This window comes from Brachycentrus maculatus, unplaced genomic scaffold (assembly GCF_059751285.1).
Source record: "Brachycentrus maculatus isolate JH-2025_06_01 unplaced genomic scaffold, ASM5975128v1 h1tg000139l, whole genome shotgun sequence".
In the NCBI taxonomy this organism is placed as follows: Eukaryota; Metazoa; Arthropoda; class Insecta; order Trichoptera; family Brachycentridae; genus Brachycentrus; species Brachycentrus maculatus.
Window position 1 is genome coordinate 729250 of NW_028280892.1, and position 16025 is coordinate 745274.

At 34.1% G+C, this 16025-nt stretch overlaps 1 protein-coding gene across 2 annotated transcripts; it reads left to right on the plus strand.

The window, feature by feature from the left end:
• Positions 1-3351: 3351 nt before the first annotated feature.
• hyx (cell division cycle 73 hyrax) lies at positions 3352-14075 on the plus strand. 2 transcript variants are annotated; one of them, XM_088260596.1, is made up of 12 exons: positions 3352-3517; positions 3630-3735; positions 3990-4109; positions 4647-4792; positions 5231-5456; positions 5937-6117; positions 6720-6842; positions 8209-8368; positions 9271-9391; positions 9826-9967; positions 11063-11204; positions 12375-14075. In XM_088260596.1, the coding sequence occupies exons 1-12, from the start codon at positions 3387-3389 to the stop codon at positions 12409-12411; spliced, it is 1635 nt and encodes a 544-aa protein (XP_088116722.1). In that variant the 5' UTR covers positions 3352-3386; the 3' UTR covers positions 12412-14075. The 2 variants fall into 2 exon arrangements, with proteins under 2 accessions (XP_088116722.1, XP_088116721.1); XM_088260595.1 differs by having other exon boundaries at positions 8206-8368; positions 12375-13210.
• The last annotated feature ends 1950 nt before the right edge of the window (positions 14076-16025 follow it).

The following is a 16025-nucleotide window of genomic DNA, read 5'->3' on the forward strand; positions in this document are numbered from 1 at the left end:
CCAGTGTCTGTACACGACGGATTCTTCAGTTCTTTGGACATGTGATTGGTTGCCTGGAGGGGAAGAGAGGGAGAGAAAGATCCCCCACACGATGGACCGATCAAGTTTCAGCAGCAGGCACGTCAGTGGTTGGAGCGCTACGTGCAGCGCAGTCAAGGGGTAACTGGAGAAGAGTCATTGCTTCGACAAGGGTCATTACCCTCAGTAATGAGGAGTAAGACGAAATAAGAATGAAAAGTATTGACTGAATATTTCATCATACACACTATACTTTTTTTTTTAAATGATGGAATATTATGTCTTACCCGGTTAACAGGTCAAGTTAAATATAAGATTATCATAAACCACCCTCACTTAGATCAGTGATTCCTAAATGTCTGGTCACCTTTGATACGCAATATGTTTTTATGTAACAAAATATCATTACATTTGTATCATTGATTAAACTTTATATGAACAGCAGACTCTATTTACCCGGATCATATCCATCACAAAACAGATTATCTAGGTTTTTAATTTTAAAAAAATGGTTATTACGTATTTTAGATTTGAGCTTGTTTTCCAGGCAGAATAATGTGAAATTATTTTGTTTTATAAAATTTATACTTGAATTTAACTAGAAAATCTCATTCTTACCCTTATCCGCAACCAATGGTGCATAGGGGACTGCATCATATTGACACAGTATTATTTTATTTATTTATACTTCATGTACAGAAAATAAATAAGTGCATTGGCGGGCTTATTAAAAAAATAATATCTTCCAACCAACCAACAATCATTTCTTACGTGAAGGCAAGGTGATCACTCCTGCGCTTCAGGGACCAGTCCAGGGTAATATTAGAGTGTAAATTCACTAATATTTATTTTCACCCCCCCCCTCTGGGAATCGAACCCGGGACCTCCAGCATGGTAGCTAAACATGCTAACCATTATACCACTGAGGCCAGTCTGACAATCACAAAATCTATTTTCCCGTAAATTTATTTTACCATCCATCTCAGGTAAATCGAGACTGCTGTATTCTCAAATATATGTATGTATGTCTATTTGTGTACTTTAAAAATGAAGGATGTAGTGTATAAATGTATGTTTTATGTGTATGTAATAGTTTTGTATTTTATTACATATTTATTTTACGAAATTGACAGGTAAATAATTAAGTGTAGTACTAATCGAACTGATTTTATATACCATATAAGTAATATGTATACTTTAGATCTTCATATGTATATTTTATAATTCATATAAGTCAATGTGATGTGAAAGTGGTACTTTATTTCAATCAATAAAAATATTAGTCTTTAGAATAAAATGACAGTGTTTTATTAAATCCTCAATTACCTAAAAAAAACATTACATTAAAAACATTTATTATTTTTTCATCAAAATTTTTCAAGAATCTAAGAAATGAAAAGATTGAAAAGTAATGAAAGTTAATCTGAAAATTAATTGAATTTAGTTTTTATTCATGATTTCATTTGCAGCAAAACATCAGCATGCAAACAATACTATATATACGTCACTACATAATTATAACTATACAAAATATTAATCACATGCGACCTGAGGACCAACTTGCACTAAGAATTACAGAACATCATGCACCAAAGGCCAAGGTCAAGTAAAAATGTCTAACCATAAATAAAATGCTCTACATATTAATCATATTAAATTAATTGGAAATCAAAATGAGTGCGCTATTTTCTAAAATAAATTATTGTTCGATTTTTAACCGCGCCAGCTTTAATTTGATGCACTTTTACTACTTGAACAAATATATTTTCAACAAAAGGTTTATTTATTCCCTTAGACTAGTTACTTAATACATGACTCATAACATGTTCCTCACGCAATTTACGATCAAAACAATGCTGCATTTATATGATGCAGGAAAAGATGGAATAAATGATTCATGTTTAGACTTATTTTTTAAATCATTTTGACCCTTTTCCACATCTAGTGGTACATAACGCGCTGCATCATCAGTACGATAATTCTATAAGCATTATTTTGGAGCATCCCTACGCTGCACCAGCTAGCCCTGGTATATATATAATATTTAATAAAAAGTGAAAAAATCACGAATTCTTATTTTGACATTTCTGGGAATTAAACCTGGGACTAATGCGATGTCCACTACACTATGTAGGCGGACTAAAATAAATCAATCGAAAATTCATGGTTTACAGTTAAAAAACGAAAGTGCATGATTTTAACTTCAGAGGGCCCACTCCTAAAGGAATATATAATACAGTTTTATTTTGAGATTATCGAAACTTTTTCAAACCCATAATGTTTCATTATGAAAAAGGTTGAAAGGCTGTTTAGTTGAAAGCAAAGCATAACCTCAACCAGATTCGAATTCTAAAATATTCTAATCTAATCTAATTCGATTATTTTGTTTTAGCTCCAAAGTCAGCATAAAACGGGAGGCTGGAAACAGAAAAAATCAAATCGATCGGTTTGAGCTAAACATTGGCATTGGTACAGGTTCCGGATTCCGTCGAATTTGTCCAAAAAAATCGCATATTCCAATAAAAAGTTCGCTTTGCGCCAGTTTTCGTCGCATATGATTGGCTAATCTTATTGAGTAACCCACACACGAGTATATAATTCGATCTCATCTGTCTAGGCGGAAAATACATTTTTTCCAAAGTATAAACCAATATAATTTTATATTTTGATAAATATATCATATCAGCAAAATCTTTGGTACTAAAAGAAATAATGTTTTTTTAGAAATACAAAATTTGTCACGGATTACTTAAACGTTATGTAGGATTGAAAAATATTTTTAAAGTATTACTTTGAAAATTTAATTTGATTATATATTCTTTTTGTAATTTTAATCTTTATAAATAAAATATTATTGAATAGAAAGTTTTTTAATACAAAATATCGTCGTCGTACCGGAGAAAGTGACAACTTCTTGGCAAGAAAATAAAGATCAATACAGTTAGTAAATTTTAACAAGTAAATATATTATACTCCCAAGTTAAAAATCCTTTGGGATTTTTTTCAGAGCAATATTAACCTAGTAAGATATCGAATAGTAAATGATCACGTTTTTGTAAAAAAAATGCACTTGTTCACATTCTCCTGTATGACTACGATATTGTTTTTTTCCCCACTCATTTGCACAAAGAAAAAAAACACGATTTTTGAATTTTAAACAATGCATGAGGATTACCTTTATATTTTAGTAAAAAAAAATAATCTTAAATTTAGTTCGCAGTTATTCAAGCACAACTCAATTGGTAGGTACTTTTAAAACATAATAATTTTATAACTCGTGAATGGAGCCCTTTATTATCTATGGCTTATAGTCTATGACATTTTGTCAACGCTGTTTTTGACCATTTTTTGGCATTCAATAAGTCGCCATGGCCGATCCGCTGAGTTTACTTCGACAATATAATGTTAATAAAAAGGAAATTATTGAAAGGGATAATCAAATAATATTCGGAGAGTTTTCCTGGCCCAAGAATGTCAAAACAAATTACCTCACGTGGGGGTGAGTGTCGATTAAAACGTTCTCAAAGTGAAATTTTCAAATGACATTTCTTGTTTTGGTTGTTAGATGATGTGTCCCTGGTCCTCATTTCAGTTTATTATTTGCGTTTCAGGTCGGGAAAAGATGGGAGTGTTAAGGAATATTACACGCTGGAGTGTTTGTTATTTATTCTTAAAAATATTGGCTTGACCCATCCCGTTTACGTCAAGCAAGCAGCTGTGAGTTGACTTTTTCTTAATTATTTTAATTTCGTTTCGCGTTATCAAAATAAATAAAGTAATAAAAATATTCGTAATATTAAATTCAGTGTTTAATTATCTATTTATGAAATCTCTGTATGCCAAAAATAGTTTTCTCAGTATTGTTTTTATGTAATAGTTTTCTACCAATATGTTTGTGTGAAATAATTGTATGGGAATATGTAATAATGCACAATTGTTGTGTTTATTATGTTTTGTTTGTAATTTTTTAGGCAGTTAACATCCCTCCCGTACGAAGACCTGACAGAAAAGAATTACTCGCTTATTTAAATGGAGAAACAGCAACTTGTTCTGCCATAGATAAGAGTGCTCCATTGGAAATACCAACCCAGGTACTTTTTTTCTAAATTGTACATCTAAAATACCGTAATACCTCTTAAGGGGGCCTCGGAACGGTCAGTAAAGATTGTTAATGTGTTTTTCTGATTGGCAATAGCAATGAAAGTGTGATTTGCAAATTGTTTTATTCATATTTTTGCCCCAGATGCTTGCAGGCATCTGCAGAAACAGTGCCTGTGCGTAAAAATGTATTTTTATTTAAATAATATTTAAATTTATACAATACATTTCGGACGGGTATTTTTTACGCCTGGGGGCCGCTGGCAACGGTATTTGATACGGAATTTGATAATTATGTACATATAATTAAGACCTTCACAAAAAGAATACATGAAGAATATATATGTATATAATATTCATATGAAAACATTGAAAAATTTCTTCTTTTCTGCCTTTGAAATGAGGCTTTTTCGTCCTTAAGCATTAATCGACCGAATGTGTAGAAATACCTTTCTCGTCCGAAATATGTTAATAATTGATAAACATGACAAAAATAAAATAGTTTGAAAATGATTGGTTTTTGTGTATAGGTAAAGCGCTCATTAGAACACGATGGGCCGGATATTCACCCGAAGAAGGCCCGCTTCGAGGAGCTCCACGTCCAGAAGGTCCGAGAGCAACTGGCCGCCCGCCTGGATGCTCCCAAGGAAGCCTCCGTAACTGTAGATAACATCAAGTAAGTAGAGGCACACTCAACCATGTATCTTAACACGTATAATAATGTAGCTAGCTAGAATAATAAAATGAAAACTATATGTTTTGAATATTGAAAGCATTAACTTTGTGGATCATATTGATATATTGTTTTGAGAAATAAAAAGACTTTGTTATTTGATCCACTTACATTTTTATTAATAACCAATTAGTTTCGGCAACAACCTGTTGCCCTCTTTAGGGTTTATAATAAATTAAACATTAATAATGTTTAGTCATAAATTAAACCCTGAAGAGGGCAACAGGTTGTTGCCGAAACTAGTTGGTTGTTAATAAAAATGTGAATGGATAAAAAAACAATTTTTTTTTTTTTTCTCAAAATAATATGAAAACCATATTTTCACCAACAGTGTGTTAAATATGTTTAAATAAATAAATGATTAAATTTGTCTGGTCTTAGATCGCTCTCGGAAGCCATGTCCGTGGAGAAGATTGCCGCCATCAAGGCTAAGCGTCTGGCCAAGAAGCGCACCACTATCAAGAGCAACGACTACTCCGACTCCCTGGGGGTGGTGGGCTCCGACCTCAGGGTCATCCTGGACTACGACGTCGACCAGACCAAGGACATCATCAGTCGGGAGAGGCAGTGGAGGACCAGGACCACCGTGCTGCAGAGCACCGGGAAGGTTTGACTTGTTCACATATTTTGATTAGTTTTGATGCTGTGGTCCATGTACTTGAAGTGCTAAATATTCTTTGTGCGGTGTGATGTATGAACACCTGGCTCTCTTAAGGTGGGGACTGACCGAAGCATTTTGTCATAACGTCGCTTGCGGCGAGCATCCAACTATGGATGGAGGTATTTTTCACAAATAATAAAAATCAATGAATCTAGACAATAATTTCGCTACGCGAAAGCTCGTCGCTGGCGGCGAGTGTCTCGAGCGGCAATCTTGTAGGAAGAGAAAGATTGCATGTGTACGCTGGTTTTTATTCACTCCTGCGCTCAGTATGCAGGGCTTACAACCTGGTAGGTTTACCAGTGCGGGCAACCTGGTGCGTTTGCTTGTTTGTTTAGGTACTCATGACTGAGTGACGAGTCACCCCACAGTATTAACAGTTGAATTATTAACGAGTTAAAAAAAATTAATTTATTTTTTTCTTAGATGTTTGCCAAGAATATCCTGGCGCTGCTGTCATCGATCCGCGCCCGGGAGGAGGGGCGTCCCCTGAGCGGGGCCCCTCCCCCTGTGCCCGTGCCCGTCGCCCCCGCCGCCCAGCGCACGCAGGGCCAGCCCGCCATGTACAACAGATACGATCAGGAGCGATTCATCAGGCAGAAGGAAGGTACGACTGGTCCTACCGCACTAACAGTTGTAATCAACCTTCCCCGTACTGATCATACAAAAATTACATGTGATCCAAAGCGGGATACCAAAAGAACAAAGTTCATATTTGTATGAAAATCGTAGTATGCAACTCGTAACTCACAGAGTCATAGATTCCACGTCTTCTCCAGCGCGCCGCCGAGCGCTGACTGACGGGGGTCATCTGATAAGCAAGAGACCAGAAACTCGATCAAACGAAAGCGGAGTTATCTAATTGTCTCGCTCTCTTCTTGTAGCACATTTATTAGAGTGGAAGAAATACAACTTTCTAGCAGACAAAAAATTAAGTAGGGAGAACTAGCGGTATCGACTGATTTTGCTTGTTATCAAAAACAATATTTTGAAACATTTAACGATTTGAAAATATAAAAATTAAAAAAAAGGAAAATTTTCTTCACTAATATTTTTGAGATTACAAAAAATATGGAGTTAGTAGCTCTTGTAATACCAAAGTTATGGAATTAAATTTAAAATTTGGGGGATTTCGGTCCCCCTGTTCGAACTGGCTGGTTAATACTTGAGTATTGAGTGCAAATGTGTTAATTTTGTGAATAATTTCAGAAACGGAGGGTTTCAAGATCGATACCATGGGCTCTTACCACGGCATGACACTGAAGAGCGTGACAGAGGGACCCAGCGCGGCGCCTCGGGGCCGACCCGGGCCTCCGGCCCCCACTCCGGCAGGTAATATTCACACACTTTGGACAGAAGGATATTTCTACCCGTTCGGTCAATTGATGCTTAAGGACGGGAAGGGTATTTTTACCTTCTGCGCCGGCCTCATTTTAAAGGCAGAAAAGAAGGAATTATCTTTTTATATGAATATTATATACCAATCTCTTTGTTAAGGTCTTAACTATATGTAAATAATTATCAAATCGCATCGCCAGTGGTCCACGAGTGTAAATTTTTTATTTTTTATCATAACCCTTATCCGCACCTAATGGTGCATAGGGCACTGCATCAAATTGACGCAGTGTTATCTTGATCATTACTTACATGAAGGCAAGGTGATCACTCTTGCGCTTCAGGAACCAGTCCAGGGTAATATTAAATAAATATTACAGTGTTAAATCACTAATATTTATTTTCACCCCCCCCTGGGAATCGAACCCGGGACCTCAAGCACGGTAGCTAAACACGCTGACCATTACACCACGGAGGCGTAAAAAATACCCATCCGAAATATGTTAATTGATTCAACGAACACTTAAAATAAAATGGTAAAATCTATCCATTTTTAATTAAAGTTTTACTTGGTAAATACCACTATTTGTTGAAATCTGTTGTGACACGTGTTTCAATCCATTCTGCATCATTTTCAAACACTATATGTCAAAATATGTCTAAATTGTGTCCTTGGGACGTTGAAGAGGTGCTAGGAGCTGTTTTTTTTTATCAGCGGGAACATAGACAATAGGGGGAGGCTTTAGTCATTGCCATATTGTTAATTATGGGCTTACAACCTATCATTAACGTTGTTTAAGCGATCACTTTAAATACTGTACATTCACCAGTCAACCCATAATTCACCATATTACTTACATTTTTAAAATTATGTATGTAATTTCAAGTAAATGTAAGCATATTATATTTTGAAAACTGCCATCCTTTGTTGAAAATCTAAGGTTCAGTAATTAGACCTGCTAATCCAGCAATTGTCCTAAAATGTTTTAATTTAATATTAACGAAATCTTGAATAAAATTAATACCGTGAAAGACATTGGTACCATAAATCAAGCTAGGACACAAAATGCCGAACCCTCTTCTAGTGCAACGGAAGGTCTGTTGACGACAGAGTTGAAATGCAGAGAAGTTCCTGATTGTCCCACACTAGATTATCCCTCCTGTTCCCAACACAGATTAAAATAAAACATCCTTTTTTTAGTTAGAGGAAACAAATATCTACTAATTGATCAATAAGCCTTGTACATAACCAGCAAGGTAAATAATAAATGCAGCTACCATATAAAAAAAATTGGTCCCTTCAATTTCGAAATAGTGTATCATGTATTTTACTGTATCGTGTTTGTGTATGTTGCTAAAGCAGGAAGCATGCCGCCGCCTCGAGAACTGATCCCCACGGCGCAGGCGCGCCTGCTGCCTCCGGGGGCCAAGCGCCCCTCCAAGACGCCCATCATCATCATCCCCGCCACCATCACATCTCTCATCACCATGTACAATGCCAAGGACGTGCTGCAAGATCACAAGTAAGTACCTTTGGGTGACAGCCTAGCCACGTCATTAGTTTTTTTTTTTGTTTTTAATTTATGGCTACGGATTATAATTTTCTTTGGTCATTGAGACCATCACAGGCCCTTTTTCTTTCACTGTCCTACTTATCCTTGTCTGTTACACAATGTATTTAATATATTACACTATTGTACATAATAATAATTACAAATGTTTAACATGTAGTTACAAACAGTTAAAATATTCTATGCAGCACAAGATAAATGATTAATGAACTGAATTTAACGTAACGAATTGTTGCTGGGCTGTTTTTTCATCAACCGATCCTATTATACTCAGGCAGTCTGTCCCCGACCCTCAGTATACAAATCACAAGTAACCGCAATTCCAATTATGATTTGTATGTTTTTTGGCGTCTCTCGCGCTCTACCAAAAGTTAGCAAATAGAACGCTTATAAGCGTCTCCCGCTCTCTACCAACAGTATATAAAAGACGCCTTTAAGCGTTTCCCACAAACAATGTATTAACTTACTTATTGAATTTTTTTTTAAATATATATTTTATCCACGCCGAAGAATGATTTGAACATAGATTCTGTATTCCATAACAGTAGATGCTTAATAATGAAAGATTCTACTTTCAACAACTTAAAAACTAACAGATCAACCATGATTGTTGATCGATATGGTCCACCCCTGACCTTTATCGGAGTGTATAAGTTTGTAAAAGTTTTTGTACTTTATTTTTCATTGTCCCTCTAGATTTGTATGGACTTCTTCCTAGTTTGTTCCTCATTGACTTAATGCTTATTGCAATATCTTCCTGGTAGAACATTTATCCGACCCCAAAACGCTCCTCTGCATGGCACATGACCTCATTGTTGTGCAAAATACTCCTTTATTTACTTTTCCACTTTCAGATATGTAACAGTCGAGGAAAAGAAGGCTCAGGGGACGATGAGAGAAAACGAAGTGCTGTTGCAGAGGCGCAAAGGAAACGTGGATAACGCGGCAGCGGCCAATGCTGCTGCTGCTATCACGGTACGTACCACATTAAGAGATCACTTTACACATGTACACTCGGGCATACTGTGTTATGAGTTTGATTAATATATCTGGAAGTTTAAAAAAATTGAGTAGTGTGGTTGTCAATCACGGGTAGAATTGGTGAATTTTACACATGTGTAACATGCGCAAGACGGTCGTAAGCCCTGTGAATGCCCAGACTTCCATATTCTTATAATTTATATTTGAAGCACTAACTTTACATTTTATAATTAAAATGTAACTTTGTTTTAAAATCACTATAATTATTAAATTAGTAATGAAAATGCAAAATTAAAAAAAAAGTTACATTTGATTATATATTCCATATTCTTCTCCATCTGTTTTTACTTGCTGGTTACTCACAATCAGTTAGTAAGTTTATTGCTGCTAAAGTGGGAGGTGACTCTATGATGTTGGTGTTTTGGCAGGTGCCGTACCGCGTGGTGGACAACCCGGCGCGATTGTCGCCCGCGGAGTGGGAGCGCGTGGTGGCTGTGTTCGTGGCGGGCCCGGCGTGGCAGTTCAAAGGCTGGCCGTGGGAGGGCAACCCTGTACACATCTTCGCCAACAGTGAGTCCACATATTTTATTTTAAGTGTGATCTTCATTTCTTTTAACTTGCTTGTAATGTATGAGGTTTATACATCATTCAAAAGGCTTAATTATTTGTTTGGTGTTAGGTTAGGGATTAATATTTACCAGATATACATCTGTATGTCTGGGAATTATGATCCCAGAAAAAACTGCATTAACAAAACTGCTAATGTTGTGACTTTACTCTCAGCTAACTAATGTTTTTAAAAGTCAATATTAAAATATGCATGGTCATGGTTTGTATAATTATGATTTACTAAGACACTGGTTTCCGACCTTTTATGGTCTAGTTGTCCCCTACCAAAATTTCTTATCTTCCTTAGTGGGGGGGAATGGCCAAAATTTCCCTTCATTACGTATTAGATTAACCCTCAGTAAACCGCAAACAAAAACTACTGATAACTACCGTTCTAGGTCCAGTGAACCCTTATCGCTCACTCCTTTCAAGAATGTCTTAAATCAAAAATCGTAAATTTTCAGTTGTGCATGTTTTCGGAATGCCCAGAAAATGTACTTTATCCCAGCAAAAGTGGCATATTTTTAACTTAATATTTACCCGCTACAGGGCAGAAAGTGTTGTTTTTGCATTTTGAAGAAAAGGTATTGTTTAATTATCTTTTACAAATACTAAATATTTTTCAAATGGAGAAAAAACCTTCAGGTTTTACCTAAAAAGATCTGTTGCACAGTAAAAAGTTCAGTAAGTGGCTAGATATTTATTTTTAATACATTGTATTATATTTTTAAACTTTAAAAACGTTCTCCTGAAAAATCAAGTTTTTTGATTTATTGATTTATGACGTTCTTGAAAGGAGTGAGCGTTATGTAAAGTATGCTACTCTCTTTGCTTGTCTCGTGTATGTTACATATTGCTATCTACAAACAATTTACACATTATATTAAGAGTTTCAATAAACCCAACATTATTAATTTGGAACGGGTCTTTTGGACATGCTTGGTAGACAGAGGGTTAAATAGGTTGTACTGTACTTTTTCCGTGTATCCAGTATAAATGATACAAGCGGTTCTTGTTTTTTTTTAATGAATATTGAAATGTGTATATTATTTTCAGTTTGTGCTTTTCATCTGAAGTTTGACGAGATGCGTCTGGATGCCAACGTAGCTCGTTGGGCCGTGAAGGTGCTGCAGCTCAGTCGGACCAAGCGACATCTGGACAGGGCCGTCCTCATGGAGTTCTGGGAGACTTTAGACAAGTAATCCTCACTAACAATATTTTGAGTGTGTTTAAAAAAAAAATACTGGGGGGTCATTATCGATATTATTGGCAACTCAACAGTGACAATGTTGAGATAGTGAATGTGAAGTCTGAGCAGTTAGTTGGTCCACTTTAGTTGGTTTAACTGAAAACTTGTTGCATTTTGCAACAATCATATCGACGTGCCCTACGTAAAGTGCTCTAACTACATTTTTGTCAATTTTGAGATATTTGGTGTATGTTATCAATTGACCGTTATCTACAAATATAAACAAACAAAAAATATATATAAAATAAATTACGCCTAGTTTCCATGCGTGTAAGACACTATCTACATCAAATTTTCGAAATGAACTGACCTCCTAAAACGCTGACTGCTTAATTTTGACAATGCATAAATGCTTAAAACGATTCAATACATTATTTTATCATGTTTTTGAATGTATAATACTAGTTTAAAATTTCAGATAAAACCGTTCATCAATAAATAAAAAAAAATAGTTGAAAAAATCCTGTAAAGTAACAGATTTGCAGATAGAGTACTTTACGTAGGGGCCGTCGATATCTTACTTATGATTTAACAACCATATTACTCAAATTTCAGCAGATAGATGGCAGTACTGCATGTATATTTCATTTGACAGAATCATTACACATACAAACCTTGATGCTGCCATCTATCTCTTAAAATTTATATGTAAGGTAATCAGAGCGAAGGTCCGCCTCCGTGATGTAATGGTTAGCGTGTTTAGCCACCGTGCTGGAGGTCCCGAGTTTGATTCTCAGGGGGGGGGGTGAAAATAAATATTAGTGATTTTTCACTCTAATATTTATTTGATATTACCCTGGACTGGTCCCTGAAGCGAAGGAGTGATCATCCTACCTTCATGTAAGTAACGATCAAGATAACACTGTGTCAATACGATGCAGTGCCCTATGCACCATTGGGTGCGGATAAGGGTTTAGAAGGAAAAAAAGTGGTTTATTGAGAACATATTTTTTTTTAAACATCGCATCTGTATTCGAAATTTAAATTATGATGGTGTTTTTGCAAATAAGCAATATTTAGAACCCATAATGAGTGCTTGATTTTACATTAATTTTCTGTACACCGAGTTCTATGATCCATACACCGTATCAATAAATAATTTTGTTGTGTTTATTTCAGATACATGGCGAAAAATAAACCGCATTTGAGATTCTAATTATCCTGAAGCTTTACCAAGAGGAGTACTCTATAGTCCCAGAGTTGTCAAGACTGTGAAATATACTGAAGAATTTATTATTACTAGGGTCGGTCGGGTTCAGAACCCACGCAGGCGGAATGTTGAGTGGAAATGATGATCTTCACTACGTTGTATAAAAAAAAACTTTAAATTAGGTAAAAATAAGTATTTGTCTATCGGCTGCTTGGAATTGTGCGAAAAATTAAACATGAGAAATTTATTTTTCATTTGAAATCAAACATCACTTTGGTTTAATTGCAATATTAAGAGTCTTCGAATGAAAATAAGATGTTTTTGATTTGATCAAAATTAGAAATTAAATTGTGTAGTGTGTAATTAAGAAATGAAAGGTCTTCTACTAAGCTGGAAATGTCTGATTCTCTCACGATAAACTTAAAAGTCATTTATTTAGAATATATCTGTTTCCAGCAAATTTGGTCTAAAAATGCCTTTCTTTATATGAATCGCACTGAAAATGTATCTGTTTTCGTTGGAAATGGTCTTAAAATGTCTCTAGTATGATTGGTATTGGTGGAAATAACCTTAAAATGTCTCCAGTATGGTTGGAAATGGTCTTAAAATGTCTCTAATTTGGTTGGAAATGGTCTTAAAATGTCTCTAGTGTGATTGGATTTGGACTTAAAATGTGTTTAAGTCGGGTGTATGAAAACTAATTTTAATAATTGATTACAAAATACATGGATATTTTATTCACTCGATGGAAAGGTTCAAATTGTGGAAAAAGAAACATATTTTTAATTTTCTTAATGTTAACAAATTAAAAGATTTTATAAAAAAAATTAAATAATTTGGGTAGATAATGGAGTCTACATTTTTTAACATAATGTAGATAGAATAAAATTTTATGCTTGTGAAGCATGTGTAATGGTTTCATATAAATACAAAGTTACCGTCGATTTTAAAGTGTATAGGAATAATTGTCTGCCTTAATTCAAAACCTGGTAAAAGGTAATTTTTTAAGAAAATTCTTTTCTCAATTTCTAACCGATGTTTCGACTTTAAATGTGCCAAAATTAAGTTGATTTTTTTGTTCTTATTTCCTAAATTAATACAGCATATACTAAATTAACACAGCATTGCTAGGTTTTCAAAATTAACTTATGTACTGCAGTTTTGTATTTGTACAAATCTTATCTTACTAAGCAATAATATTGTTTTCTCTTGAAAAATTGTTACGAGTTATTGTGTAAAGTTGTTACATTCTTTAGGTTTTGAAATTTGGCAGTCGTAATCAGTCATTGAGTTAAATCCTTAATTATTTTAATTCCTTAAATATTTTTTTTCCTTATCTAAACGGAATAATGCATAAAAAGAACATTGTATTTGTTCAATGTAACATAATTTCATAACGACAATGGTCAATCTTTTTGCTTTTACATGTTTCTTGTTGTTGATGCTGAAACCTTACCAAAACCCCCATTAAATTTGAATCAGCAAAAATCTTTTAATTTATTATTTCAAATGTAAATATATTTTATGGTGTTGATGTCAATTTCTTCAAAGAGGGAATAATAATTTCTCTTTTTTTAAATATGCGCCACATTATTATAAAATTATTCAAACTAAAACTTGTGTACATAATACATACTATTATATTATAATTACATTTTACGCAGCAAAGATATTTGTATTATGATTTTAAACACTATTAAATTTTTTTTTTAAAGAAATGATGACAAAAATTTTAAAATTTTCAGATATCTTAACTACAGCTCAATTTTGATTTTCCAATATGCTTGATAAAACTTTAAATATGGCAATCACATTCGGTAGTTTGACGCCTGTGCAGAATTAGATCTTTTGTAGTGGATTGTATTAGTAAAAGTGTGTCGGGTGTGGTCCCGTGGTTAGTGTCGCGGACTCTTAAGTCAGAGTTTCTCGGTTTGAACCCACTCTACTACAATTCGATACCTATTTCTAATAATGAGCCGCTAAGGCTCACAGAAATAGTATGAAATGGAAATATTTGTGTAAATAATAAAAACATAAATATTTCTCTTTTTTTTAAATAAATAAAAAATAAAAATGTCATGCGTGTTTATTATCCGTTTCAACACATCACACCTATTACACTTCAGTTGTAACTTGCAACTGAATTTTTTGGAGAAGAGAGATCAGAGAGAAATTATTAAACGGTATTTTGATAGCTGAAAATATTTCCAATAGCTTCACAAAGCAGGAACTACTTTTTTTATGACCTAAGGTTGTTCTGCTACAGTCAATGTCTCATCATAGAAAGAGGGAAGGAATAAAAATATATATCTTACTTATTAGCTTTTCTACCTGTCTTTTGGGGCTTTTTATGCTCTGCAAAAGTCTTCTAGAATGCCTACAAGGGGGCGTTATCGCCCTCTTTGAGAAATACTGTGCTACAGTAATATGTAGTACTAAATGTGTATTGGGTTAATTATAATTTTTCTGATGCTAGTATTTCCTGTAAGTTTTACATTATAATTAATTATTGAAATATTAAGTTAGTGCTGGCTACATACACAAAACAGACTTATTTTAATTTATACAAAGAAAATGGTTTAAGGAATGAAAAAAATTAGTTGATGTACTTGTTCCTCTCTTTAGTCACAAAGATTTCTAAAATAATTTTTTTCTTTAATCATTGTAACATGTCTTACCACAAAGTTAATGCCGAAACAATAAATAAAAGATTTCTAAACGTGATATCTGTCTTTTTTATGATTTTTGTTTATTTTCTGTGCTTCTTTTTAATTGTTGCATTTGATTATTTCACCAGAATGCACTAGTATTTCATTTTGTTTTTTAAAATTTGATTTAAGTATTTTAGTTTGCAAGAGTTGTACAGTATTTGTTAATAAATAATAAAATATGAAACAGAGTTTTTTTTGTAATTTCATCCCCTTAAAATATTCCTAATACTGCTGATCTTCAATGAAGATTCGGTGAATTTTGTATATTCTAAAGCTGAGATAAAATACGGAAGATGGTAAATATTGCATATTAAACTACATACCGTAGAACGGGGCTACTTGAACTTTGATGTGGTACTTGAGCACAGTACAATTTTATTTATTTATTTGGTCTACAATAATGAATGCATCGACATGATTCATTGTTTCCCTGACAGGTGACACTTTTTGTCACGATACATTCATTATTGTAGACCAAATACACATTTAATTTTTTTTTTGTACTCGGCTCAAGTAACACATCAAAGTTCAAGTAGCCCCGTTCTAAGGTATATGAAATAAAACTAGAACTTTGTTCTTAACCACTTTTATTTTTCGTTTTCATATTTAGATATTTACATTTAGTACATGTCCATCCCCGAAGATGACAAGGTTATTGTCGAAACCGGTTGAAGAAAAGTACCAAAAATAAAAGTGGTTAAAAACAAAATCCGAATTTTATTTTATAAAATGTGCCACAAAGTATCTGCAAAAAATCCATATTCAACATGTTGACTGCCAACTACGACATAACTCGTAGATTGCGTTCTTTGCTAGGATGCTGACTACGAGTTATCTTGTAATGTGTTTACTTGCCATATATCATGCAGCTACGATAAAACTCCTAGTATATCAGTGCTAATATGGATA

Excerpts from the sequence above, each read along its gene's own strand:
- hyx (XM_088260595.1), top strand. The coding sequence starts at position 3,387 with ATGGCCGATCCGCTGAGTTTACTTCGACAATATAATGTTAATAAAAAG. Across the intron at positions 5,457-5,936 it reads TGCTGCAGAGCACCGGGAAG|ATGTTTGCCAAGAATATCCT; the intron begins GTTTGACTTGTT and ends TTTTTTTCTTAG. Across the intron at positions 8,369-9,270 it reads GACGTGCTGCAAGATCACAA|ATATGTAACAGTCGAGGAAA; the intron begins GTAAGTACCTTT and ends TTCCACTTTCAG.